The 26364-nt window shown below is 35.5% G+C and overlaps 2 protein-coding genes across 2 annotated transcripts in view; one reads left to right on the top strand and one right to left on the bottom strand.

The window, feature by feature from the left end:
• Epp (Ecdysteroid phosphate phosphatase) overlaps positions 1-14805 on the bottom strand; it is a 69966-nt gene extending 55161 nt beyond the window's left edge. Inside the window, 6 exon segments of the mRNA XM_023156215.2 lie at positions 8123-8301; positions 11361-11456; positions 11953-12148; positions 13464-13561; positions 13564-13703; positions 14596-14805. Of these exon segments, the coding sequence (XP_023011983.2) occupies positions 8123-8301; positions 11361-11456; positions 11953-12148; positions 13464-13561; positions 13564-13703; positions 14596-14702 (816 nt within the window). The 5' untranslated portion in view covers positions 14703-14805.
• A 610-nt stretch (positions 14806-15415) lies between these two features.
• Positions 15416-26364, top strand: part of Rpb8 (DNA-directed RNA polymerases I, II, and III subunit Rpb8) — a 78602-nt gene continuing 67653 nt past the window's right edge. Inside the window, exon 1 of the mRNA XM_023156217.2 lies at positions 15416-15580. Within this exon, the coding sequence (XP_023011985.1) occupies positions 15508-15580 (73 nt within the window). The 5' untranslated portion in view covers positions 15416-15507. The remainder of the gene's footprint in view (positions 15581-26364) is intronic.

Here is a 26364-nt window from a genome sequence, read left to right as displayed (position 1 = left end):
CCTGCGTCGATTTCGATGACGCTGATAGGTTACCCCCACTCCCGGTTTTGAATTTCCCGCTGTATGCGTGATAGCTGATTGGTTGACTGAATGACGGTAAAAGTGGAGGTGGTCTGAAGTGGGCTTTGAAGGCTAAGGCTAAGTTTACACATAATGGACGTCTGACAGTGACAAGGCGCTGACCTTTGCCCCTTCCGTGTGGAGTGGGCCTTAGGGACCAAAATTGCCAGAATGAACCTCCATAAGAAAATACATGGGGTTTTGATTTGGAAGCCCTGCTGCCTATATACTCAGTGACGTACGTTTTGGGTATTTAATTGAAAAATAATTGTTAAAACTGATAACTATGTTCACAAATTCATATACAATCGATATTCTTGACATTTTAATTTGAAATATTCACATGATAATGAATTGGTGTGCTTATTTAAGATTATATTAGGTATAATCAATATTTATTAGTTGTTATCACCAGATAAATCCGATGAATCTTCGTCTAATGTTATAATTAAAGGTTCTACGATTTCCTCAACTATTTTCCAAATGTTGTTTTTCTCCTTTTATGACACGTTCAATAAAAATTATCTAAAAAACAATTTGTTCAGGCCAGTCTCTACACAGGTTAATGAACTGACACCTATCAGAAAACAACTACCCCCCTGGCTAATATCACGAAGGGCGTTGGACTATATCCGACAGGTGTCAGTGCAGAATTCTTCACTGGAGTTATTCCTGCATGTGGTTTCAGCGATAGAACTGCCGGAATCCATTTTCAATTATTGGAAAACACTTGCACACCGGTTTCGGGCTGTTTAGCCTCTCGTCAGTGCAAATGTCTATCATCAACATGGAGTCGATGATTTTCCACAACTGAAAATCGAATTCCTTTCAGAGTATTATTCTTCAAACTAGGCTAAAGCGGACAACAAACATGTTTGTCATCGCCCCATCTGCCTGTGAACGAGTTAACCAACCGTATTTCCGAATTGGCCCACTTCCTCGTATGAGGGAGAAACCTTCACAAATTGAATGGGCATACATTTTCGCCAAAATCCAGTGTTTCTGCAGGCATTCAAACCGGTTCTAGAAACAGTTTTTCTACTCCGAAGTCGATAGCTGAAGAAGAGAGTTTTGAAAAGGTGCAACGATTTCTTGAGGTTATCAAATTCGTTGTCCAAGCACTCAGTATCAACTAATCACGCTTATATTGAGCCTCCTCTTAGCGGGGCAAAATAACCTGCGGAATATAATCACACAGCCTTCTTTCTTTCACAGTTCGTGACTACTTCAAAAGTAGTCACGAACTGTGACACTTCTTCTCAAGGTTAAGGGGAAGTTGAAAAGCAGCTTCAGATGATATATTACCTTTACATCAATAGTATATTTTTTTATTTGATAGTTGCCAATAAACTTGATTATTATCATTATTATTTACCAGAAATTTGCTTGGGCAGGGCTTTTTCCCCGTAGCTTCGAGTGATCTTTAAGTACAAGAATCAGGGACATCTAAAGACACCATCCTATCAGGCCAAGAAGAACTCCTCAACAGTCTCCAACCGCAGTCCACTGTATCTGAGGAAAGCAAAGGTCAGGTGCTTTAATAAGTCGAAGTCTTCAATTTCGTTGAAGAAAACCCTTTGCATCGGCCCATTCTTGTGAAGCCGCAGGAATAGAGCGATTTCTGCTGCTTCGGTGTAGGTATTTTGCTGACGGGTGACAGAGTTATGGTACTAAACTAAGTTCGGCTAATCGGAGAGCTGCCTTGTTGAGAATTGCTCCGATCCCTGCTTTCTCATGGTCACGGGCCATGCAGTGGTGAGGATCCGAACTTATGATGACTTTACAGTTTCCAGCCAACACTAGAAGACAGCAAGAGCTCCACAAGGAAGAGAAGCCGCTACAACCAGTACTTGTACCAGCATATCAGGAATAGCAGAGCATGTTTGGACTCATCAACATAACATCAAGTGGGCTCAAGCTGAAATCATCCACAAGGAGAAACACTGGTTTAGGAGAAAATTCAAAGAAGCCGCATATATGTTGTCCAACAACGCAGGTAGCCAAGCTAGCGTAGAGATACGCAACATATGGAAACCTCTAATCAAGCGGAACACGACCAACTCCCGACAAACGGTCAGCTCCCGCTAAAACCGATGAAGCGGATAGAGAGAAGAGGGGATAGATGAAAGCAATCGAATTCCTCTAGGAGGAATAAGTTCACTTATCACCCGAACAATCAATCAATCAATCAACAATCTAGTCACTCAAAATTACCGAGCTCTCACCCGCAGACAGCAAGTTTCACTTACACGCCTGAGAATTGGACATACGAAATTTACCCATCTACATCTCCTAAAGCATGAAGAGCCTCGCATTTGTGATACCTGCAGTGTGACGATGAGTGTTGAACATTTCGTCTCTGATTGCCCAGCTTTCAATGAAGAAAGACAATTTTTCGGATTACCAAGCGACCTCACCAATGCATTCAATGTTACGAACTTTACTTCCCTTTATAGTTTTTTGGAAAATGATGGCATCTCTAACAAAATTTAATGTACCTACTGTAACCGCTAATAACCCTAGTGGTTGATGCGGTGTTTTTCCTTTTAAATAAAAAAAAATCAACGTCGTGAAGTAACTCGATTTGGAATCTTTTAATTTTTACTTTTCATTTCATGTTAATAATTTTTTAGTTGCATCTCGTGTTAATAGTTCAATTTGTTTATTGGTTATTGCTTGTATTTTATTTCAATGTAATTTCAAACCTACCAGTTGTCGGGGAATGTATAACTTCGAACGGACGATTAAGGATGCGAAAGGTGCATCATTTTTTTTGTTCTGGTCTTCACGTCAAGTTGTTACAGCATCAACTGGGCCGGAGGAGTATTTTTGAATTATTGTTGCCAGCGAGTATTTTTCAATTATGGGCGAGTATTTTTTCATTACGTTCTATCATTTTCATCATTTTCTATCATTTCTTGAAAGATATGAAATACAGATTTGAAATTCAAATATCCACGCGTCAGTAACCTTCTGATAAAAACCGATATCGGAAAGTCCCAATTATTTCAGTCGGTTATAAAGGTACATTTTTCATTTCACCGCTTTTAATGACTATCGTTAGAATTCATAAGCATATTAATTATGATAATATCAGCGAGTTGGAAACTCACAGTCGAAAACTGAAGGGTTCATCATGGCATGCCATGATTTTGCCTTCAATAGCTTAGTCTCTAGATTCCTATATGAGGATCCGCGGAACCCTGGGGTTCCGTAAAAGGGCCACAGGGTTCCGCGGATCATCATTTAGGAATGTAGAGAGTGAGCTATTGAAGGGTTCATCATGGCATTCCATGATGTTGCCTTCAATAGCTTAGTCTCTAGATTCCTAAATGAGGATCCGCGGAACCCTGGGGTTCCGTAAAAGGGCCACAGGGGTTCCGCGCGCTCTGCCGGAGTTCTTAATACCCTGCAATTGTTGAAAAAGCTATCTCAGTTCTGATTTTCCATACTTTTTTCAGCTATATTTTCAGCTGATACTGATACGTCAAGAAGAGTACTTCGACCACGCAACTGAAGATGACTGTCGCAGTTGCAGTCGAAACGTTTAGAGATTGTAACCAAAGACCACGGCAAAACCTGGAAACCAACCAAAACATTGACGCCAGCCGTGAAAGCTTACATTTTTATACCTTGTGAAAAAACTAAAGACTTACTCAACTGTCTAATCACTTGTCAGTCCTCGACCTTGAACTCTTTACGTGATTTGTTCATTAAATTGTTTTAAACAAATAGAGAAATTCAATATTTTTGAACATTTTTTTTGCTATTTTGTTGTCTAGAGATAATTATGATTGAAAAAACTTTTTTTCTTCATTTTGATTTTTAATTGTTTAAAATCGATTTTTGTTATATTTCGATTGTTTAAATAATTAGTTAAGAAATAATTTTGCTTTTAAAAATCTTAATTTACACTTTTAAATAGTTTGGCAAAAAAAAACAATTTTTTTATTCATTATTTCATTGTTAATTAGTTTAATAATTTGTTTTGAACAAATATTGAACAACGTTATATTATTTTTCTGAAGCAGAAAAAATTTTAAAAACAGCTATATATAAAAAAGAGTCATAAAAATATTTAATATTTATTAAGTATAATACTTTCTTATAGGTAATAAATGAAAAAAAATTATGGCATTTTTTTGTATATAGCTGTTTTCGTAATTTTTTATACTTCAGAAAAAAATATAACGTTGGTCAATATTTGTTATAACAAATTATTAAACTAATGAACAATTGAATAATAAATACATTTTTTTTGCCAAACTATTTGAAAGTGTAAATTATGATTTTTTAAAGCAAAATTATTTCTTTACTGATTATTTAAACAATCGAAATATAACAAAATCGATTTTAAACAATTGTAAATTAAATTTAGGATTTTTTTTAATCATAATTATCTCTAGACAACAAAATAGCAAAAAAAAAAATTTTCAAATATATTGAATTTCTCTATTTGTTTAAAACAATTCAATAAACAAATTACGTAAAAAATTCAAATCCTAAGTTAATAACCGCCATTGTTTAATGTAAAAACTGACACAGCTAAATATCAATTGAAAAAAAAATTATCAATAATTTTTAGATATTTCATTTTGCAATAGTTATAAAAAATCATAATTAACAAATTAATAAATTTTTATGAACTTTTACCGCAGGATCATATGAAGTATATATATCAAAAGGGCTCCACGAATTTCAAGACTTATAGGCCAATTATTTATACCTTTTATCTCATTATTTATGCCAACGGAGATTGGGAAAAAATTTGTTAATTAACAATTAAATAACTTTTTAAAAAATTATGATAAAATTTTGTTTCTACGAGACTCGATTCATTCAAGTGTTAAGAAGATACTAGATTTTTTTCAAATTTTTAAAATGACATTTTTTGGTTTAAAAAAATTATTTCTTTTGATAAACTCTCTTTAGCGGCAGCGCGCTTATGCTGTAACAGCCGCGCGGAACCTTATTTTCAACGTCAAATTAAAATTATAAATAATGGAGATAGAGTTTCGGGAGTCGGGACTTTTTTATTGGAAATTTCCTCCTCTTTAACGAAATTTTTTCAAAATTGCTTAAATATTAATATTTTTTGAGTTATTAACGAAAAACTAAATACCATTTTTTTCAATCTTATTTTGTTGATAACAATTGCAATTTTTTACCTGCACCAAAATCCTTCAAAAACATTTTTCTAGAGGAGATTCCGAATCGAATGAGCTATCGCTCATATTTTTAGGACCTTTATCTCTATTTTTCATGTTTTTGAACTTTTTGACTGGACTATAAAACCAATATAAGCGCATCGACTATGGTTATCGAACATGCCCGAATTTTTGACGAACTTTCAAATTTCGTTTGTGCAATGAATAATAAAAAAGCCCATTTGTTGCAAACTTAATGGACAACACTGACTTGAAATAAATAAATTGTGGAATCCACAAAAGAATTCAACACCAACGTTAGTGAAAATATCACAAATAATGATATTTACCTGTTCAGATTATGAATCCGAACAAAAGCTCCTCAACAAACAAGTTTTCCTCTCGATGAGTATGAACAACTGACTTGTAGGTGTACTTCGAAATTTGAGTGTCGCAAAGAAAAACTGTTAATGATATTCTTCCCACTATGCTGAATTTATAAGCCTAAAACCGATTCGGGCCCGAGCAAAGATAAACTGAATTAGCGTACAATAATTAGTCGGCAAATTTACATGAGTTCATTCCGAAAAATTCAAACGTTTATTTTTATATAAGATCACGTATTTACGTGACTAGAAACATATTAAAAACTAACAATAAACCACGGACAGTCGTCGAGTAGCAATTTGATCTGTGACGGAATCCATCTCGACGATACATATATATCGACCCATAGGCGTCGAATGTTGGTTTTTTAGGGGAGAAAGTCCAATCCATTGTAACTACGGCGACAGTGATAGAGAATAATCCAGTTTTCTGACTAGGAAAATTGGGAAAACCATTTATTTTTTGAAATTTCAACTCTACTCTCGGAATTTCGACTTCATTCTCGAAATTTCGACTTCATTCTCGAAATTTTGACTTTTCCTTCAGAATTTCGATTTCATTTTCGAAACTTGGAATTTGGACTCTATTCGCGAAATTTCGACTTCGAATCTCGGAATTTCGACTTTGAATCTCGGAATTTAGACCTTTATTCTCGAAATTTCGATTTAAACCTTGGAATGTTGTTTTTATTCTCGAAATTTCGACTTTATCCTTGCGATTTCGCCTTTATTCTCGGAATTTGAACTCAATTCTCGAAATTTCGACTTTAAATCTCGGAATTTGAACTTCATTTTCGAAATTTCCACTTCAACTTTGGAATTTCGACTTTATTCTTGAAACTTCCACATTATTTTCACAATTTCACATGTTTTCTTGGAATTTGGACTTTATTCTCAAAATTTTGACTTTGAATCTCGGAATTTCGACTTTGAATTTCGGAATTTAAACTTTATTCTCGAAATTTCGATTTCAACCTTGGAATTTTGTTTTTATTTTCGAAATTTCGCCTTTATTCTCGGAATTTGAACTTAATTCTCGAAATTTCGAATTTTAATCTCGGAATTTGAACTTCATTTTCGAAATTTCCACTTCAATTTCGGAATTTCGACTTTATTCTCGAAACTTCGACATTATTTTCACAATCTCGCATTTTTTCTTGGAATTGGACTTTATTCTCGAAATTTTGACTTTGAATCTCGGAATTTCGACTTTGAATCTCGGAATTTAGACTTTATTCTCGAAATTTCGACTTTATTCTTACGATATCCCCTTTATTTTCGAAATTTGGACTTTATTTTCGAAATTTCAACTTCAACCTTGGAATTTTTACTTCATTCTCTAAATTTCGACTTTCATTATTGCAATTTCGACTTCAACCTCGAAATTTCGACTTTATTCTCTCAATTTCGACTTTGGAATTTCGTTTTTATTATCGAAATTTCGACTTTATTCTTGCGATTTCGCTTTATTTTCGTAATTTGGACTCAATTCTCGAAATTTCGACTTTAAATCTTGAAATTTGGACTCTATTCTCGAAATTTAGACTTTATTCTCGAAATTTCGACTATATTCTCGCGATTTCGCCGTTATTCTCGGAATTTGGACTCAATTCTCGAAATTTCGACTTTAAATCTCGGAAATTGGACTTCATTATCGAAATTTCAACGTTTCCATCGAAATTTCGACTTTACCATCGGAATTTCGACTTTAATCTCAGAATTTCGACTGCAATCTAGAAATTTCGACTTTTAATCTCGGAATTTAGACTTTATTCTCGAAATTTCAACTTTATTATTGCTGTTTCAACTTCAAACCTGAAATTTCGACTTTATTATGACAATTTCGACATAAACTTTGGAATTTTGTTTTTATTTTCGAAATTTCGACTTTATTCTTGCGATTTCGCATTTATTTTCGTAATTTGGACTCAAAACTCGAAATTTCGACTTCAAATCTCGAAATTTGGACTTTATTCTCGAAATTTCGACTTTACCCTCGGAATTTGGACTTTATTCTCGCGATTTTTCCGTTATTCTCGGAATTTGGACTTAATTCTCGAAATTTCGACGTTTCCATCGAAATTTCGACTTCACCATCGGAATTTCGACTTTAATCTCAGAATTTCGACTGCAATTTAGAAATTGCGACTTTCAATCTCGGAATTTAGACTTTATTCTCGAAATTTCAACTTTATTATTGCTATTTCAACTTCAACCCTGAAATTTTGACATAAACTTTGGAATTTCGTTTTTATTCTCGAAATTTCGACTTTATGCTTGCGATTTCGCCTTTATTTTCGTAATTTGGACTCAAAACTCGAAATTTCGACTTTAAATCTCGAAATTTGGACTTCATTCTCGAAATTTCGATTTTACCATCGGAATTTTGATTGCAATCTAGAAATTTCTACCTCATTCTCGAAATTTTATGTTAAAGTCGAAAATTCGAAATTGATCTCGCATAATGGCATAATGAAATTGTTTCGCAACAAAAAGGTTCTTCCTTAATAATAATTATAAGCTGCTCACCTTGTGCACCTGCTTGCCATTCACCCTAGGATCTCTGGAGTATAACCTCAACTCCCATCCGCTAGAGGCAGCTGGATCTAGCTCATCTACGAGAGACTTCAGATTGGAGTAGTGCGAAGAAGGAAACTGGTACGCCAAAGTTAAATGAAGCGATTTAACGTGGGGCTCTAGACTAATAGCTGAAACAAATCAATAATGGAATACCGAGAGGAACAACATGTCTGGATTTATCTGACAAAGTTAGCAGGTACTAACTGTATGGAAATTTATGTTTTTCTTTATGGAGAGTACGCTTATTTTTATGAAATCCCACGTGGATGATGAGAAGGGACGATTCTAGTTTCCCAAATGATAAACTTTTGTCCAATTAACCTACATCGTAGGTCTTACCCTTTCCGACATACCAATAAGGGGATCAGCTTAAAAAAAGCGGACTGTATATTTCATTTAAAGTCCGAGTTTTTCCAGTATGTGAAGTGCCATCTGTGACGAAATCTGTCTATCTACCCACTGGGAGTGAAGGAGTTGGTAATACAACGAAGATGTATGTGGGTTGGCTACCTATCGGGCGCGTCCCCAGGTGGAGGGTAGGGGAACGGCCTGGGGACTGGAGGCCCTTCCGGAAGCCAATGTGGCCTTACGGACGGAGTCGCCGGACTTCTGGTCAGCTACCGGTAGCTCGCGGAGGCAATTCTGGTAGCTCTCACAACGATTTTAATTTAAAAAATACAAACTGCAAAAATCAGAGAAGCTTCCGAAAATTCCACAAAAAAATCTAATTGTCATAATATTAAACATAAACAGCGACAACGTTGCGGTGAGCGATCTGCCGCTGACGCCATCAAGCTAGAATCGGCTAGAACCGACCAGCCGGACCAGCGCGTTAGTGTTCGAGAACGATCTGAATTGCTTTGTACGGGATAAATACGCACGGCGCGGCGACATTGCGCTTAGTTCAAAACTGAACGCGTAACCAACGTCCAGCGGTTGAGTTAGTAGAAAACAACAAAAATAATATTGTGGCAAGCAGTTGTAAGAAGGTAAAGACATACCACTTTCATTCGGAATGGGAAGAACAATACTTTTTTACAGAAGTTAAAGATAAAAATGTGTGTTTGTTATGTAATACTTCGGTCTCCGTTGCTAAAAAAGGAAATATTGAGAGACATCATAAAACTGTACATTCCAATTTTGAGAAATCATTTCCACTACATTCTGCCGCCAGAAAGGAGAAACTGAAACAGGTAAAAAAGCAGTTAATTGGACAACAATCAATATTTTTAAAAACAGTCGACAAAAATAAGGCTGCAACTGAAGCATCGTACCGTGTGTCCCAGATAATTGCACAAAAAAAGAAACCTTATAAAGACGGGGAAATGATAAAACAGGCGTGTTTAGAAGCTGCTGATTCGTTATTTGCCAACTATAGAAATAAAGACGAGATAGTTTCAGCTATAAAATCTATGCAACTTTCTGCTAATACAATGATGAGACGTGTAGAAGTAATGAGCAATGATATTTTTTTACAGTTAAGAACTGACTTAGATAACTGTGTTTATTTTTCACTTCAACTGGATGAATCAACAGATGTCGTTGACACTGCCCAGATGGCCGTGTTCGTCAGGATGGTTTTTAGTGATTTTACGATTAAAGAAGATCTTTTGAAGTTCATTCCACTGAAAGGACACACTACTGGACATGAGTTGTTCTCTCATTTAAAAAATATTATTTCTTCCGAGAAAATTCCAATATCGAAAATGGTAAGCTTGACAACCGATGGCGCTCCAGCTATGGTGGGTTGTGATAAGGGTCTGGTGGCGTTATGTCGTAAAGATGAAACTTTTCCGCAATTTCTCTGTTACCACTGCATTATCCATCAGCAAGCATTATGTGGAAATTTCCAGAAATTAAACAACGTTATGAAACTGGTGGTAAAAATTGTGAACAAGATTAGAGCTCAAGCGTTACAAAGAAGATTATTCAGAACCTTGACCGATGAAGTTGACTGTCAATACGGGGACCTACTTAGAGATTTTAGTTTTCTCGTGGACATTACAGAGAAATTAAACGAACTTAATTTGCAGCTTCAGGGGAGAGACAAAGAACTAGCGGAAATGATTTCTGATATAAAAGCATTTATCAAAAAGCTGGAGTTTTGGGAACAAAACCTAATTAACAGCGATGCCAAGCATTTTCCTATTCTTTCAGAAAAAATATCTCAAAATCCATTAGAACCCTATGACAACAAATATCATGTAGAAATAATTTCTACCCCGAAGAATAACTTCAAAAATCGTTTTAAGGATTTCAATGAAATGGCTTTAGTAGCGCAGTTTGTTGTTTCACCCTTTATGGAAATTGATATCCAACAGTTTGCAGCTTGTGTTATGCAGAACTTTGGGAAGATATCGCTGCAACAGAAATGAAAGTCATTGAGTTTCAAAATGATTCAGCCTTAAAATCGTTAGTCTCAAGTACTGAATGTATCTGGCCTATTGTAAGTAAAGACAGATATTCAGTTCTATGCCGTGTTGCCTTGAAAGTGAAAGCATTATTCAGTTCAACCTATTTGTGTGAATCTTCTTTTTCCAATATGAAGTTTATGGAGAACAAATATCGCAATCGACTCACAGATGAACATTTGGATAATTGTATTCGAATGGCTGCATCAAATTATACTGCAAACATTAAAAAAATTATCGATGAGTCTGAACGTGCTTTTTTATTTTTCAATGTTTATGTTCATGGTAGTGCGTTACTTTTTTGTTGTTATTATTAACTATTTTTAAATCATACGTGACATGCCGTTGTGGCTGGATAAAAGTTTGTGTTTATTTTTCAAACACCTTCGTTTGATAGGCAGGAATGTAGCTATGAGCAAGTACGTACTAGTAATATTAGTTATTTTGTTATTAGTTTATTATTAGTACCTATGTATTATGTATTACCAGTTGAATAGTAAAATAAATACATATAATGCTAAATTAACTGTGGATTATTTCATTTACGTTGCGTTACGTGGCTTCCGTGTGGGTAGCTCGCTGTTTATTCCAAAATTAACAAATTAGCTCAACACATTGAAGAGGTTGGCGACCACTGGTCTACACTAACCCTCCCTACTCTACAGATACAGATTAGTAGTACCTTTCATTCAGAATCCAACGTACCATTAGGAACAATTCATATACATGCAAACAGGAAGGACAACACCAAAAGGTACATAATAGAAATTGCTTACATCTACTACCCCTTGGTATACAACGGGCCGTCGTCGTGGTGCACCAGGGGAAGCAAGCTGTCAGAGCATCGAAGTGCTCGTAGGTGTCGCTTATTACTGCAAAGAACCAGTTATCCCCTTAGTAAAGTGTGTCTGTTAGTCACATGCAAAAAACAAAAAAAGAATCAAGATTAATGGGAGGCCAGTAACATCAGAAAATGCATATTACTTCAATAGGAGATATTTTCTACTATAAATTTTTGTATCAATCATTTCTAGGGGAACAGACAGTCTACGTGGATAAATTGAGATGGATTCTAGAGAAATCTAGCAATTCGATAGCTTGAAATCAGAGTTTGTCAAACACATAAATGTGAAACAAATCACATCACTTTTGTTACCTATATTTCTCGAGTGTTGTCCTCAATTTCCTTCCACAATTCTTTATTCCGTCATTAAAAATACCTTTCAGCCTTGAACCCTTCTCCCTTTATTCCAAATACTCGAATATTTCATCAAAGCATCAAATCACTACAACGACTAATGCAAGTCAGCCTATGTACAAATTCACCTCCACAGTGAAACACGATGCAAATACTCATGAAAACCTTACTAGCATTCGAAACTTCTTTGACATACTGCATAGCTATCCTCTTCAGATAGTCGGCATGTTCCTCAGCCACAAAGAAGCCCATGAAGTTAGGCGAAGTGTACGTTTCTAGTTTGAGGGGCTCGTTCAGAACGGCGCCTTGTCGTTCCATCACTGATTTCAATCCCTGAGATAGGTGTAAGGCGTCTTCATCTGGTGTCTACAACAACAATATAAGAAAATAAATATTTCAAAATGAAATCTCACAACATGCATCTCTCCCGCTGCACCTTCACATGGTCATCACTCCTTACCTCTTGATATTCTATCAGGAGTACCACAGGGTTCCATTTTGGGACCTTTATTGTTCATCATTTATACTACTGATATTATCTCGTCCATCAAGAAATGTAAAATACAGGCGTATCCTGATGACATACAATTATACATGTACTCAAAAATCGATGAGTATGCTGAGGCACAAAATGTCTTCAACACTGATCTTGACTTGATCAATGGGCTATCAAGTGAACATGATTTGAAAGTTAATCCTAATAAAACAATGATGATGCATTTTGCATTGCAGAAGAATCGTAAATTTGCAGAAAACAATTTCCATTTTGAACTAGGTCAAACTATCTTGACTCCTGTCAATACAGCTAAACACTTAGGGGTGATGCTTGACACTGATCTTAGATTCACTAGTCGTGTTAAAAATTCAATAAAAAAAGCTTATATGTCTTAGAAACTGGTATACTGTCATCGTTTTATTTTGAGCCACCCTCTAAAAGAATGATCTGTGATAGTTTGGTGCTGAGCCATTTCAACTACTGTGACTTCATTTATGGGCCATACTTATATGATTCAGATAAAGGCGTGTTTTTTAGTCTTTTTAAACTATATTCATTATTTTGATTTTCTTTTGAACAGCCTATCAAGGTTGCGTACAGCACCACCTGCCCGCGAATAGATCAAGAAATATCAAGGACGTTACCTACAGCGCCATCTGCCCGCGAATAGATTAAGCAATATCGATTTCAAAAACTACACCTCTCGATTTGATCTCCACAAAGTTTGTGAAGATCAAATAGGGAGGTGTAGTTTTTGAAATTACTATGGATCTTCATTGAATAGGTAAATTTAACATATGTTCCAAAATATTTTTGCAGAATGCTGATTGGGAAAGTGGGATCTATTGATATATTCAAAGGATTAACTAACTTTAGTAAAGATATTAGTGGTGCTTTCTTTGCGGTACTTATGTTTGGAATATTGAACATGAGCAATACTATAGTGTTATGGTTTCGTGTGTTTAGACTATGTTGTATATTATGCAATTCAAATTTATTGAGATTTTTGAATAGAAACATTAAGCACTCATATTATAGGTCCATGACATGGTTATTATATCAAATTTTTTGAATTCACCTCTACATAATTCTTTGTGGTCCAGACATAGCCAAATCTATATGCAGTTATAACAGAAACTTCACAATATTTTATAAAGTTATATAAAAGCTCCAGACGATGAGTACCTTGAAAAATGAAACCAGTGTTATATGCGGGGTGAAGTTATGAGCTCCGTTCCAACCACAGAGAGAGCGGGATTTGTCCCAGAATCCTTCAAGTTGCTGAGAAAAGGGGCGGTAGGGCAAGCGTACAAAATGTATTCCCTTGGCGAGTTATCGTCCAGCAAAGGGTCATTTACGTGGGCCAACAGCCAGTCTGAAGCTAGTTGTACCCCTCTGTGGCCTGTGGCGGCGAGTGCTTTTTCCCTGAAATAACAAATCTCAGTTTCAAAAGGATCCAAAGTAAATTATTCATAATAAATATCAGGTTGTTTCAAATGTTCCATCTCTTTTAATGTCGTGTTTGATTATTGTTACTCCCAGGTGAGTTGAAAAACAGCACTTTTCTTCTATGACTTATATCAGCAATATTTCAAAATAAGGTTAATTTGTGATTACTCCAAATGACACTTATTAAATTTCACAACAAGAAACAACCTGAAAAATAATTCAAAAAAACTTTCATTTTCACTGTATTCAATTTCAAATTTTTTGAAAATTGTGTGATTGAAAAAACTACCGTTCGTCAATGGGATCTGAGCTCAAAACCCGTGTTCTACCAACTACTTAACAAAGTTGTAAACTTTTAGTTTGACGTGAAACTATTCATGTTTCAAACTGCTTTCATTTTGTTACTGAGCCATAAACATTGGAGAAACATCAATTTCTCCCCCACATCACAAATTTCCGAGGTAGCACACTCGTTTTCACTTTCCAGTTTATTTTTTCATCAAAAACTAAACGTTTGACGTTTCAAGACCACATTTTGAAGTGAATGCTCAAGACCTACTTGTGACTGAAAATTAAAACACATCTGTAAAGTTTTGTGGTTAGCCTCGAATGTATTGAGTTATGAATCTAGTAGACTGAGATTGATTCAAAGGTGCGAGTCATGGATTAGTTTCTCCAACAAAGGAAATAGAATTGTTACACTTGTCTTATCAATAACATACAAAGCACAACCTGCCTACTCTGTTATTATTATGTATCCCGTGTCATCTCACTATCCAGTGTTGATACTAATCATTTCACGGGGTTCAGTTCTTGTAAAGAATGCCCAATGAAAGCAGTGTATTTCAGTAGAAAACAAAACACTTACACTCTGTGTTTTGGGAACCCCATTTGCAAGAGCGTTTGAAGAGGGGTAAGATGCTGTTTAGATATTTTCGTAGGGGTGGGATTTCTTCTAGGCGGCAATGTCGTCATTTTACGGCTAAAATACTGTTCTTTGGAAAATATTCGATAATTTATACGGCTTATAGTATTTGACGTTTTTAGGTTATTGAAAACACTGAAAACAGTGACAACACTCAATTCTACTTCTTGCCATCTGACATAAATGAGGAAGAGAAGCCAAGTCAAAAATTAGTAACGGTCTCTGGTCAAGCTTTCTGGAAAGCTTGAATTACCAACACTTTTTTTTAGTTTTTCCCAAGAGCTGAAAGTCTGGCGTCAAAGTTTTTATGTGAAATAGGGAATTCACAGAACAATGTGCAAACAATTTTCAAATTTTGAAAGAAACCATATTATACAATCAACTCCCCCAACAAGAGACAAATTTACTTGTATTTGAAAAATTGAAAATCCAAAAAAGTCAAAACGAGTATTCCAATTATAAAAGTTATATCATCAACAAAGGAATATATTTTCATAATGAATATAGAATATAGAATGAAATAAATAGGTCATCAATCGAACATATTTTCATAACAAAATCTATATTGAATTCAATTTCAAAAAAGAATGCTTATTGTGATTCAGCTACATAGCAAAATTTAATCGTTAATATATTTTCGTTTTCGATTTTCGTTTACGATTTTCGTTGGCAACCCAGACTAGATGTCATTAGTAGACGAGGCCTAACAGAAGAGGGAAGAAGAGTTAGGTAAATGAGAAGAATGTGGTTTGGATAATCGATAACATTTATCATTTTGTTTTCAAATAAGCAAGAGGAGAATAGTTTAGCCTAGTACTTTTATTTAACATATTTTAGAAACATAAAAAAGTGAAAATGGCTGGTGTGTTGTTCGAAGATATTTTCAATGTGAAAGACATCGACCCAGAAGGCAAGAAATTTGACAGAGGTAAGTCTACATCTTATATTATTTTGAAATTTTCTATTTGTAGGTTATGTTTCGGCGATTTTGTTTTGTAAGAAAGTTGCATTATTTGGTTTATTCAAATATATTTCTCGGTATCGTCCACTGAAATTTAATAACGGGGTGTCATTAGATTAGTTTTGATTGAGTTTCTATAAATTCAGTTCTTGTTCAGTAGATCAGAAACCACTACCATAGACACCACTGGAATTTTCACGATACATTGAAAGCTCAGTAATTCATGACTCAGGAACGACAAGTTTACTAATTGAAGAGCCTGTGGAAATATAATTGAGGGACAATTTTAGTTAAATCTGCTCATGTCTTCAATGATAGTACGTAATGATATTCATTCGCTTATTTGATTCAACCTGCCATTGATGACAGTGTCTCATGTAAGTGAAATTTCGATTATTTCATATGCTTTAAGTATCAATACAGCAGTCAGACTGAATCAGGAGTGAGGTTTGTGATATGTTTTTACATTATGTTATGTCTAATATTCCAAATCATTTATGAAATAATTTCCAGTATTTTATATGATAAAATATAGTAGTAAAATCAATCAGAATCTGAAAAAGTCTTATGAATTGCAACAGCAATTTAAACAACTTCATTCATAATCAAGCCAAATTGGCATATAAGTTCTACTGTCAATCTATTGGATCAACTCTTATTCCATGGTATTCCATCAATTCGAAGAGAGGTACTTCAGACATTCCTGATGACAGACACATATCAGTAAAAGAACTTGATATAGATGAGGTTTTAATATCAAAAAAATAGTTGAAGGACTAGCGAACGCAGGGTTTTGACAATGCCTCTTGCTTCATAATAAAAGATTCCGCTTCCCCTGTAGTTACATTCATCTTAGAACTAACTAGGTTTGCCTCAACATGGACCTATTTTCAAAACGAGCGAAAGGCCTGACATTACCAATTACATGCACAACACAACACAAAATAACATCTGATAAACATGGCTTTCTTTCCTCAAGGAGTACAATTAATAACAAATATAGCTCTTCATTACCATAATTAGGTACATGTGACCTACACAAACTTTTCAAAAGCTTCTGATATATTGACATATTGGATCTGGCATTGAATTGATATAATTTTTTAGACCTTACCAAGATCAGCCTCGACTAATTGTTGAATATAGAGGTCACAAATCATCTGAATCTGTAGCCCGTAGTGAAGCTCCGCAGGGAAGAAATCGTGCACCAATTTCATTTTCAAATTTTATAAATGATACTTCGGTTGACATTTTTCTCGGGTCTCTTCTATTTGCTGATGATCTTAAGCTATTCAAGGTAGTAAAAACTTTTGTTGCCTGTGAAATGTTACTGTCGACAACGTTCTGTCCGATTTTGAATAATTGAGAAATGCAAAAGCGTTGAGGATTTGTGAATTTGATTTGATTGCAATGTGCAGTGTGTTCTTTGAAACGGGTTTCAATAGTTAGCTCCGTCTGACCGATATATTTTTTTGCCCACGGTCCTCACATCTCATTTTATATTAGTTGGGCTGACACCCATATGGCGCTGTAAGTATTAAATTCTTTGAAATATCCTATTTGTATGTACATGAATTGATGAGTTTCGCGACGGGAATAATTATATCGCCTTCAAACAACCCCCCTATTAATTTTTGAAATCATTTTTTCGCTTCGCTGTTAACCTTTCGTGGAAAATGCATGTGCAAGGTGCGAGCGAGAGGAAAACATTGGCAGGAGAAAGCCCGTTTCTATTGGAGAAAGGGGAGTGTTGCGTCTCTCTTTAGGTCCTTCGATTTCTTGGGAGCAGGGACGGACTTTTGAATCTGATATCTGCGGGGCCCGGATTATGACTGCGTTGCATTTCGTTTTCTTTGGTTGATTGTAACCTTTTAATCTAAGGATTTGGATTTCTCATCATTTCAACAAAGGAGACGTAAGGAAATGTGAATTGAAATGGGGGTATCAGTATTTTTGGCAAAAAAAGCTTTTTAAATTTCTAGTTAGCTCCTTTCTCCATTTTTTTGTACGTTTCTCACATCTTCTGTTTAATGATGGAGGAGTAGAAAGCCAAAAGGTTTTTTTTGGGAAAACTAAGCGACTGTTATTCAAGAATAAGTTGATTTTCACGATAATCATTAACAAGATATAACCTGCATTTAGAAAACTGACAGTTTACGCAACAAAACTAACAAATGACGCATCAAAACTGACAGTTAACAAAACTGACAAATGACGCATCAAAACTGACAGTTGACAAAAATGACAAATGACGCATCAAAAGTGACAGCTAACAAAACTGACAAATGACGCATCAAAACTGACAGCTAACAAAACTGACAAAGACGCATCAAAGCTGACAGTTAACAAAACTGACAAATGACGCATCAAAACTGACAATTGACGTATCAAAACTGACGATTGGAGAGCATTTTCACACGTCTCTTGTCACTTGATTTGTCAGCTATCACGTTTAAAAATAAATTAGCTAGTGTTACCAACTGTCTCATTTGAAAGTTACAATTTCACGTCTTTATAGTCGCCCTGAAGATGCTATTGTATAGTATTTCTGTTAAAATGTTTTAGTGGAAATATCACTATAAAGTATTTGTTGAAATTGTATTTATAGTTTAATAATTTTCTGTGGCTTCCTATTAAAATAATGATTATATTGGGAAATATTTTTGAGAAGTACTGTGATATTGTGAATTATATATAGCTATCAGTATTAGTTACCACCTCACTTTGTTTCTTGGATAGTGTTTTTTTTTCGTTGTTGATTGAATGTCTGCAATCTTTGGAGGATATTGTTGTGGGTTCCGACCTGTTTGTACCCCGAATTGAATAAATAATTAAATAAATTAATTATTCAAAACGAGCGCTTTTCCCAAACACCAGAACTCGACTAACCAAGTTGGCCTCCTCAGAAGATGAAGAAGTCGCCCTAGATTCTCCAATAATAATAATGTTTATTCACCAAATATAGATAAAAGTTATACATGATTCTTAAATATAATAAATATAGTTTAAAAAACTAAGTATTTTTCGTTCGTTATTGTTTTTAGCTTATTTAAAAAAAATATTTTCAACTTTTTAGTTCGATGTTCTTTAAAAGCGTGTTTTTTAGTTTTTAGACTAGAGTTACAGCCGTATATTGTTTAGAAAAATGCCCATTGATATTTTCCGATTCCGGAGAGGGAGCCTGAAAATCATCTATCAAGCCCAAAGACAGCAGCAGGCGCGCAAATAATAAATAAATAATAATAAAAAAATACTTTTTTAAATGAAGAATGACATGTAAAGCGAGTTCAAATTATATCAAGGAGGTTACTTACATAGCCATCTGCCCGCGAATAGATCAAGCAATAATGTCAATATATCAAGGAGTTACGTACAGCGCCATCTGCCCGCGAATAGATCAAGCAATAATGTCAATAATTCTGTCAAATACAGATCCCTATATGAAATGAAAAAGACACTTTTGTCTAATTACCTATGGTATATTTTATTTATACGACCGGTTTTGGGTTAAAGTGATCATGAAATACCATAAAATAAACACATAAATTAAAAGGAGAGTTACAAACAAACATACATACATGTGAATCTAAAATAAAGCGTGTAAAAAAAAGGAATAAATTAACAACGTTATCACTGGAGGAGCATCGAAGAAGTGGTGTTCCTTGTGAGTGATCTATCTATTTCAGTAAATAATAAAAAAATAATTAGTACATACGAGGTACATTGAAATTCATCATCAAATTAACCTTGAAACATTATTGAAATAAGTACGAATTATGAAATTATGCTTATGATCGAGCAATATTTACATTAGTTCAGTGACAGTGACGCTGAATACATTTTGTATGTGATAAAATGACAAATGTTCAGAAAAGGGTGTAAAACTTGAAGATGGATTGAGATAAAGAGTATATGAGGATGAATATAAAAAAAAAGATAAGGTGAGATATAAGATATATCTAATAAAGATGAAAGATAAATATTACTAGAGCTTTATACCAACACCAAACTTTTACTATTTTTAACACCTCGACACGTGTTTTGATCACCAAGTGATCACTTCAAGAGGATCTTCCTTTTCCAAACAGTGCATCACAAGTATGAAATATAAAGATAAAAGACAAAGAGATTGAGATAAGGTATACATAAGATGATGATAAAGATAACTTGGAGGTATAGTTCAAGCAGTTCCCCTTTAATAAAATAGTTACGTAGCTAACCAATTTTGTTAATATACTACTCTACTAACTACTACATACACTTTTTCAAATATTTTTGTCTGTAAAACTTCAAGTAGTTGGTTTTTGGTATAGTTATCTTCAAAATACACATTGTTATCCATTAAAAAACTTTGTATTTCATGAATTGAGGGGGTTATATTTTTAGGAGTGATTAATTTTTTGGGAAAGAAAGTTTTTGGCTTTCTACTACTCCATCTGATACAAAAAAAGGGATGAGAGAATCTTCCAAAGAAAGGAAGGAAGTAATCAATTTGAAACTCTATACATGAATGTGTAGATCATGCAAAGAAGTAACTTTCAGTATCTTATTCACTGAGATATATCTTTTTCGCATTGTTCACCATCGCTATTGGAATCCCTACACAGGAAAAAGTCTGCGTCGTTATCACACTCGTTATTATTATTAGTACTTGTCCAAGGATGCCACATTTCAAACAAATAACAATTTTAAGTAGTTATAACTGCACCAATATCGAATTTAAACACTCAAATCGCGACCAGTTCCTGAACTAAACATTGACGACACAACGGCGGTACTCATCGCTACATTCTGTTGGTCTCCAATCATAAAACTCGGTTAGTAAAAATAATCTAATACGAACCGCCAATTCTTCAGTCCGCGTGGACTAATTCGTTGCGGCATAATTCCTTTGTATTGGTTTTTTTGCCTTTGACTTCGCCGACACCTTTAAGATTACTATATCGGTTACTTCGACTATAACTTAATGATGAAATAGTGATGTTAAACAAAAACAGATTGTGTTAGGAAGGTTTTGAATACAGCAGCAGTGGGAAGTTGAGAAGGGGGGATTTTGTTTATACTCGTATTTTTAATTGTGCTGATTAACCAGTTTCCGGAAAAATTACCTTTCAGTGAGCAACATCCACTCTTTGACATTATTCTACAAAATTTCATGATTTTCTTCGATTACACCTGCTTTTCGATGCGGTCTTGTAAAAAATCCACCCTTTGTGTTTGCGATTCTATTTCTGATTTCATTAGAGCTTGGAACACCTCTCCTCGGAGGTGCTTCTAGATTTTTCATTAAAAACAGCCAGTCCGCCTCTCGGTTAACCCACTGCCAGTCAGGCGGCCGATCGATCCAGCTGGCTGCTGTGGAAACGGTGGTCAAGGGCACCGGGTCTAGGTCGCCGCCGCCGCCTTCACCCCGCCCCATCAGGGCGCGTTGCCGCCTCCAGAGCTACGAGTTCCTAGAAATGGGAGACGGCTTCGTCAGAGCGGCTATTTTGCTACGGAGGGTTGAATTTTGATTGGGTGAGGAGGATGGGGAGGGGTCAGGGTAGCGGGTTAGGTTTCTTTTGTCTCTACACCTCTTGTTCTACTTATAATTGTTGATAATTTGTTTTGTGAAATCAGAAATCGGTCATCAACAGACAAATAGAAATATCCTGAAACAAACAATTCTTACAATCACCGCAAATGCAATATTCTTCTCGACGCGCGTTTTTAGAAGATACAGAAAACTTATTCCCAACTCTAAAATTGGTTTTGGTATTTTCAGACCTTCGAAAGCATCAAAAAGTCTGGTGTCACCAGGTTTTTCTGGTTTTTAAAATCGAATATGGGATGCGTGTTCCTTGGAACTATTTCGAATGGCTCGCTCAGTCTGACCGATATATTTTTTGTCACAGTCGGGGATTCGTGACATAAGCTGCGAGGACAGAAAATATATCGGTCAGACAGAGCGAGGCATTGAAACTCGTTTCAAAGAACACGTGGCGCACGGTCCGATTTCGAAGACCAGGAAAATCTAGTGTCGCTCAACACGGAGAATAGTGTATCGTACAAGTGAGAAAAACGACATATTTCTCACGAGCGCAGAAGTTTGTTGCAAATCAAGCGAGTGAGAAATATGTAATTTTCTCACGCATTGTACACTGTACTTTTTCTACGGCTTTTGACACTGTTGACCACGATCAGTTGTTGGAGGTATTGAATAAATCAGGAATATGAGGCAAAACACAACTACTTTTCAGAAGTTATTTGAATATCAGAAGGCAAATAGTGAAAGTAAACAATACTCTCAGTTCTGAAAGAGAAATTACTTATGGTATGCCACAGGGTACTGTGATTGGACCTACATTATTTTCATTATATATCAACAGCCTACTTACCATGAAGATAGATGTTCCATTTACAGTTTTGCAGATGATACGGCCATAATATATACTGATGATAATTGGGAAAAATTGAAAATGAAAGTTGAAACCCAAATTAATGTATTGAAAGACTGGTTTGATCATAAGTCACTCACAATCAATTTTGAAAAAACAAAATTTCTACCCTTTGCAAGTTACGAAAATCAACTACCCAACTATAATGGATTAATAATAAATAACCACGGAAAAAAATAGAAGTTCTAAGAACAGACCATATTAAATACCTGGGAGTCACAATTGGTTCACATCTCAGATGGAATGAACATGCCAAAGAAATGACTAAATCATTGAGATGTTTATTGTATAAATTCAAGGACTTGAGATCCGTTCTCGATATCAATCACCCTAAAATAATATACTACGCATTGGTACAATCTTGGCTCCAATATGCCATACTCAGTTGGGGTGGCATATTAGACATACACCTGAAAAAAGCTGAGGTATTACAAAAAGAATTGAAATTGTGTACAATAGAAAGAATAACTACCCCTCTAATTATATTTTTAGAGATTCAAAGCTACTTGATGTACGACAGTTATATATCTATAATATAATATTGTATATCTTCAAAAATAACACATCTCTTCGGCAAATCGGTCATGATTATGATACTCGCACTATAACAAAAGGTAATTTACAGCTAAACGCAACAAAAAAGTCAATTGGGCAACACTTACAAATACCATAGTGCAAACATTTTTAATTACTTACCTGATCTGTACAAACATACATTCCTAAAATAAATGATATTAACCTGATGAAAAAGCATATTCAAAAAGTATGTATATAATACTAATAGAAATATTGTTCATGATATACTCATGAATAAATGAATATATATATATAACATACATTCATATACAATCATTCATTTGTGTCCTTCAGTCTTAGTTTAATATTAAATTTTTGTCATCGCCTTGTTTAAATGTAAAATCAATTCTGCACATCAGTTATGCATTGCGCAACTAAAGAATTCCCACGCACAATTTCGGTTTTAGTGGGTTTCCCCATGTTTGTTTGTATTGCTTTGTTTACATGTTACTATCTTGTGCTGTTGTATATTTATAAATAAACATTATTATTATTATTACGGTTGCGTTGTTTTCAAGTACTGAAAATCAAAATACATATATAATAATACTTGTATGTCATCAACTCATTTTTATATTTTATTTAAAATAGTAATTAACAGTTACATTTGAACAATTTTGTAAATTAATTCCTGGTAAGTCGTTATGTTTCAACATGCTTTCCTGCGGTCCAGGTTCTAATGGTGCTGGAGTCGCAGATAACCTTCGGAAACAGTAACCAGTATATAATTCAGGGTTCGGTAATTGCAAAAATTTCGCTATTTCTTTCGCCATGGTGCCAAATTTATTTATCCCCACAGGCTGTTTCGTACATTTGCTATTTTCGTAATAAAAAAAACGTTCTTCAAAATAAACTAACAAGCTATTTTCGGAACAAGAACTTACTTTGGCTTTCATTTTCCATTCCATAAAGTTTCTGTAAGCGATTTCATATTTTTCTCTTGATGTGCTTCGTAGCAAATTATGGCAAACATCTATTGCTTTCTGAAGAATTTCTGGAGGTGTATTTTCCAACTCTGAATCTTCGTATTCCATTATATTCAATATTTAATAAATCTGAACTGTTTATTCTATAACAATCAACAATAAATCTATTTTCGTTGGCAGCAAAAATTATTATGCAGTGCTTCGGTTTTGTTGTTATGGAAACGCCGACAATGGGCTACTTGGATATTGCAAGCGAATGATCGACGTAGCGTTGTCAACATGGAGAACGTGTCATATCAATCTGACATGTAATAATTAATGACTGACTTGAGTTATAACACAGTGAGATAACAGTGAGAAATGATTTCTCACTGTAATGGCGGATATTTCTCACTGTGTGAGAAATTTTTCGTTTTGAACGTATGAAAGCGATGAGAGAAGTGGCACATTGTATAGCATCCGTAGAAAAAGGTCATGTTATGTATGAAAACTGTCCAGTTTTACCTTTTATCAAATGAAAACATCCACTGGAAGGAGTTTTCCGGCATTTCTCGAGCAATTTTTTCTGGTGTTATATGTGCTTATACACTAGAAATACACACATCGGAAAAGTCTAGGGATATTTTTAGATTGCTTTAGGGAAAAAAAGTTGACGGGTGATTATTAAACGAATGTAACTTACAACAAAATTTATTAAATGATCAAAAATACTGAGTGCGCATATAAGCAAAACTAAAAAAAATATGGTTCTTCTTTGGCACCCCGAAAAAAAATCATAACACAAAAAAAATTGGAATCAGTACAAAGTATGGCCTCCACGCTGGTTTATTACGGCCCTACATCTATCGTGCATCGACAAAATAAGATTGTCAATGCCTTGTTGAGGTACATTTGCCCATTCAGCGATTAAAAGCTCTCTCAATTGAAACGTTGTGTGAATGTTCCCCATATGCGGAGTAATTCTTCGTTGAAGCATGTCCCACACATGCTCGATGGGATTCAGGTCCGGTGATTGTGCTGGCCATGGCAATACATCAACTCCTTCGTTGGTGAGCGAATCAGTCACTAGACGCGCGACATGTGGACGAGCATTATCGTGCATTAGGTGGAAGTTTTCACCAACAGCACCAGCAAACGGACGACGATAGGTAGAAGAATGGTGTCGAGGTACTGTCTAGCTGTGAGGGAGCGATTTGGAAAAACGAGATCGGTTCTGCCGCCGATCATGATTCCGCCCCTTAGCATTGCTGTACCACCTCTGTATGTGTGGACTTCCTGGACGTGTCTCAAACGTTCATTATTTCCAGGTCGTCTCCAAAGTCTTACTCGACGAGAATCTGGATGAAATCCAAATCTGGATTCGTCTGTAAACAAAACTGTGGCCCAATCATTTGCATCCCAGTTTTGATGTTCTTGACACCACTCTAATCTTCTACCGCGATTGCCTCTCGACAAAGGTGGACATCTAAGTGGCCTTCTGTTGTGGAGATCTGCTTCATGCAGTCGATTTCTGACAGTATCACGACCAATGGTTACCTGGTGAGTCTGCTGCAACACGTTAACCAACTCAGGTGCTGTGATTGTCGGTTGTCTTCTTGCGGTTAAGACAAAAAATCGGTCTTGAACTGCAGTTGTAGCGCGTCCTCGCCCTGGATGTTGTTCGGCTGGACTGCCAGTTTCACGGAAACGCCGCCACAATCGACTTATAACACTTTGGGAGACCCCCAAACGAAGAGCTACATCATTTTGTCGCATGCCACCTTGAAGAAGCCCTACAGCTCTATTCATCTCAGCCAATGGTAAGTGATGGCGTTCCATGTTAAAGCACACTATTTCCAGTTTAATTGCTGAGCAAAAACTGCATAGAATGTACAAACTCGACACTTTCAAATTATTCATTTTAGCCAAAAACCTACAGTTTGTAAAAAACTTGATAAAAGATTAGTTACCGTTTTTGAAGGCTTTGTTCAACCCATAGAAATCTACAGGGTGGTCGAGTGTACCAATTTAATCGAAATTAAACGACCTCATGCATTTATTTTTATGATATTTAGTATGTTATAAAAATATCCCTAGACTTTTCCGATGTGTGTAACTGACAATTTTATATAACCAATTTTGTAGGTACCATTGATGTTCTACATGAAAGTTCAAATCAATGTTTTGATAACTGAAATAACACAGGAATTATGGAAGAAATAAAATAATGTTTGTGGAAATGGAGGTTAATCTTATTAAGCACGGCTTCAAGGTTTCAACCTTACATTAGAAATGTTCTTATTAACTTTTTGCCCATTCAAAGCAGTTTCTTTTCAGCAATACTGTGTTGACGTGAATCTTCTATAAAGGCCGTTTGTGTTTGAAAAATTGTGATTTTCTTTTATATTTTCTGACTCCACTACTCGTTTGCAACAGATATTTTTGAACCTACATACCAAGGTTTGGCAACCTTGAGGTGTCTCACGGTGGCCTCCCTGAAGGTTTTGGCGGCTTCTTCAACCTTCTTGGGGTTCCCTCCGTGGAGGTTCACAAGTGAGGGAGCTTTTCTGCAGGGGCAGCGGGTTCCTTGCCTTTATTCAAGGCGGAGCTCTAGGCGCTCGCCGCAGGAGGTGATCTGCTATGTTCAGCCTCCTTCCAAGCGGTAGATTGGGGTGGACATTTCTGTCCAGCCTCGGGATTGGTTTTTCTTTTTGTTGTTTCATTCATGTGTGTTCCCACGAGTAGCAAGGGAAGAGTTGGTCACCTCTGGCAGAGCCTCGCATTACCAAAGATAGCTGATTACAATGAGGTTTCGCCCAGGGATTCGTTGGTA

This window comes from Leptinotarsa decemlineata, unplaced genomic scaffold, assembly GCF_025532065.1.
Source record: "Leptinotarsa decemlineata unplaced genomic scaffold, Ldec_3_MD MMD2_tig00026282_RagTag_RagTag, whole genome shotgun sequence".
In the NCBI taxonomy this organism is placed as follows: Eukaryota; Metazoa; Arthropoda; class Insecta; order Coleoptera; family Chrysomelidae; genus Leptinotarsa; species Leptinotarsa decemlineata.
Note: the sequence above shows the minus strand (reverse complement) of the source record. Positions and strands in the feature narration are given on the sequence as shown.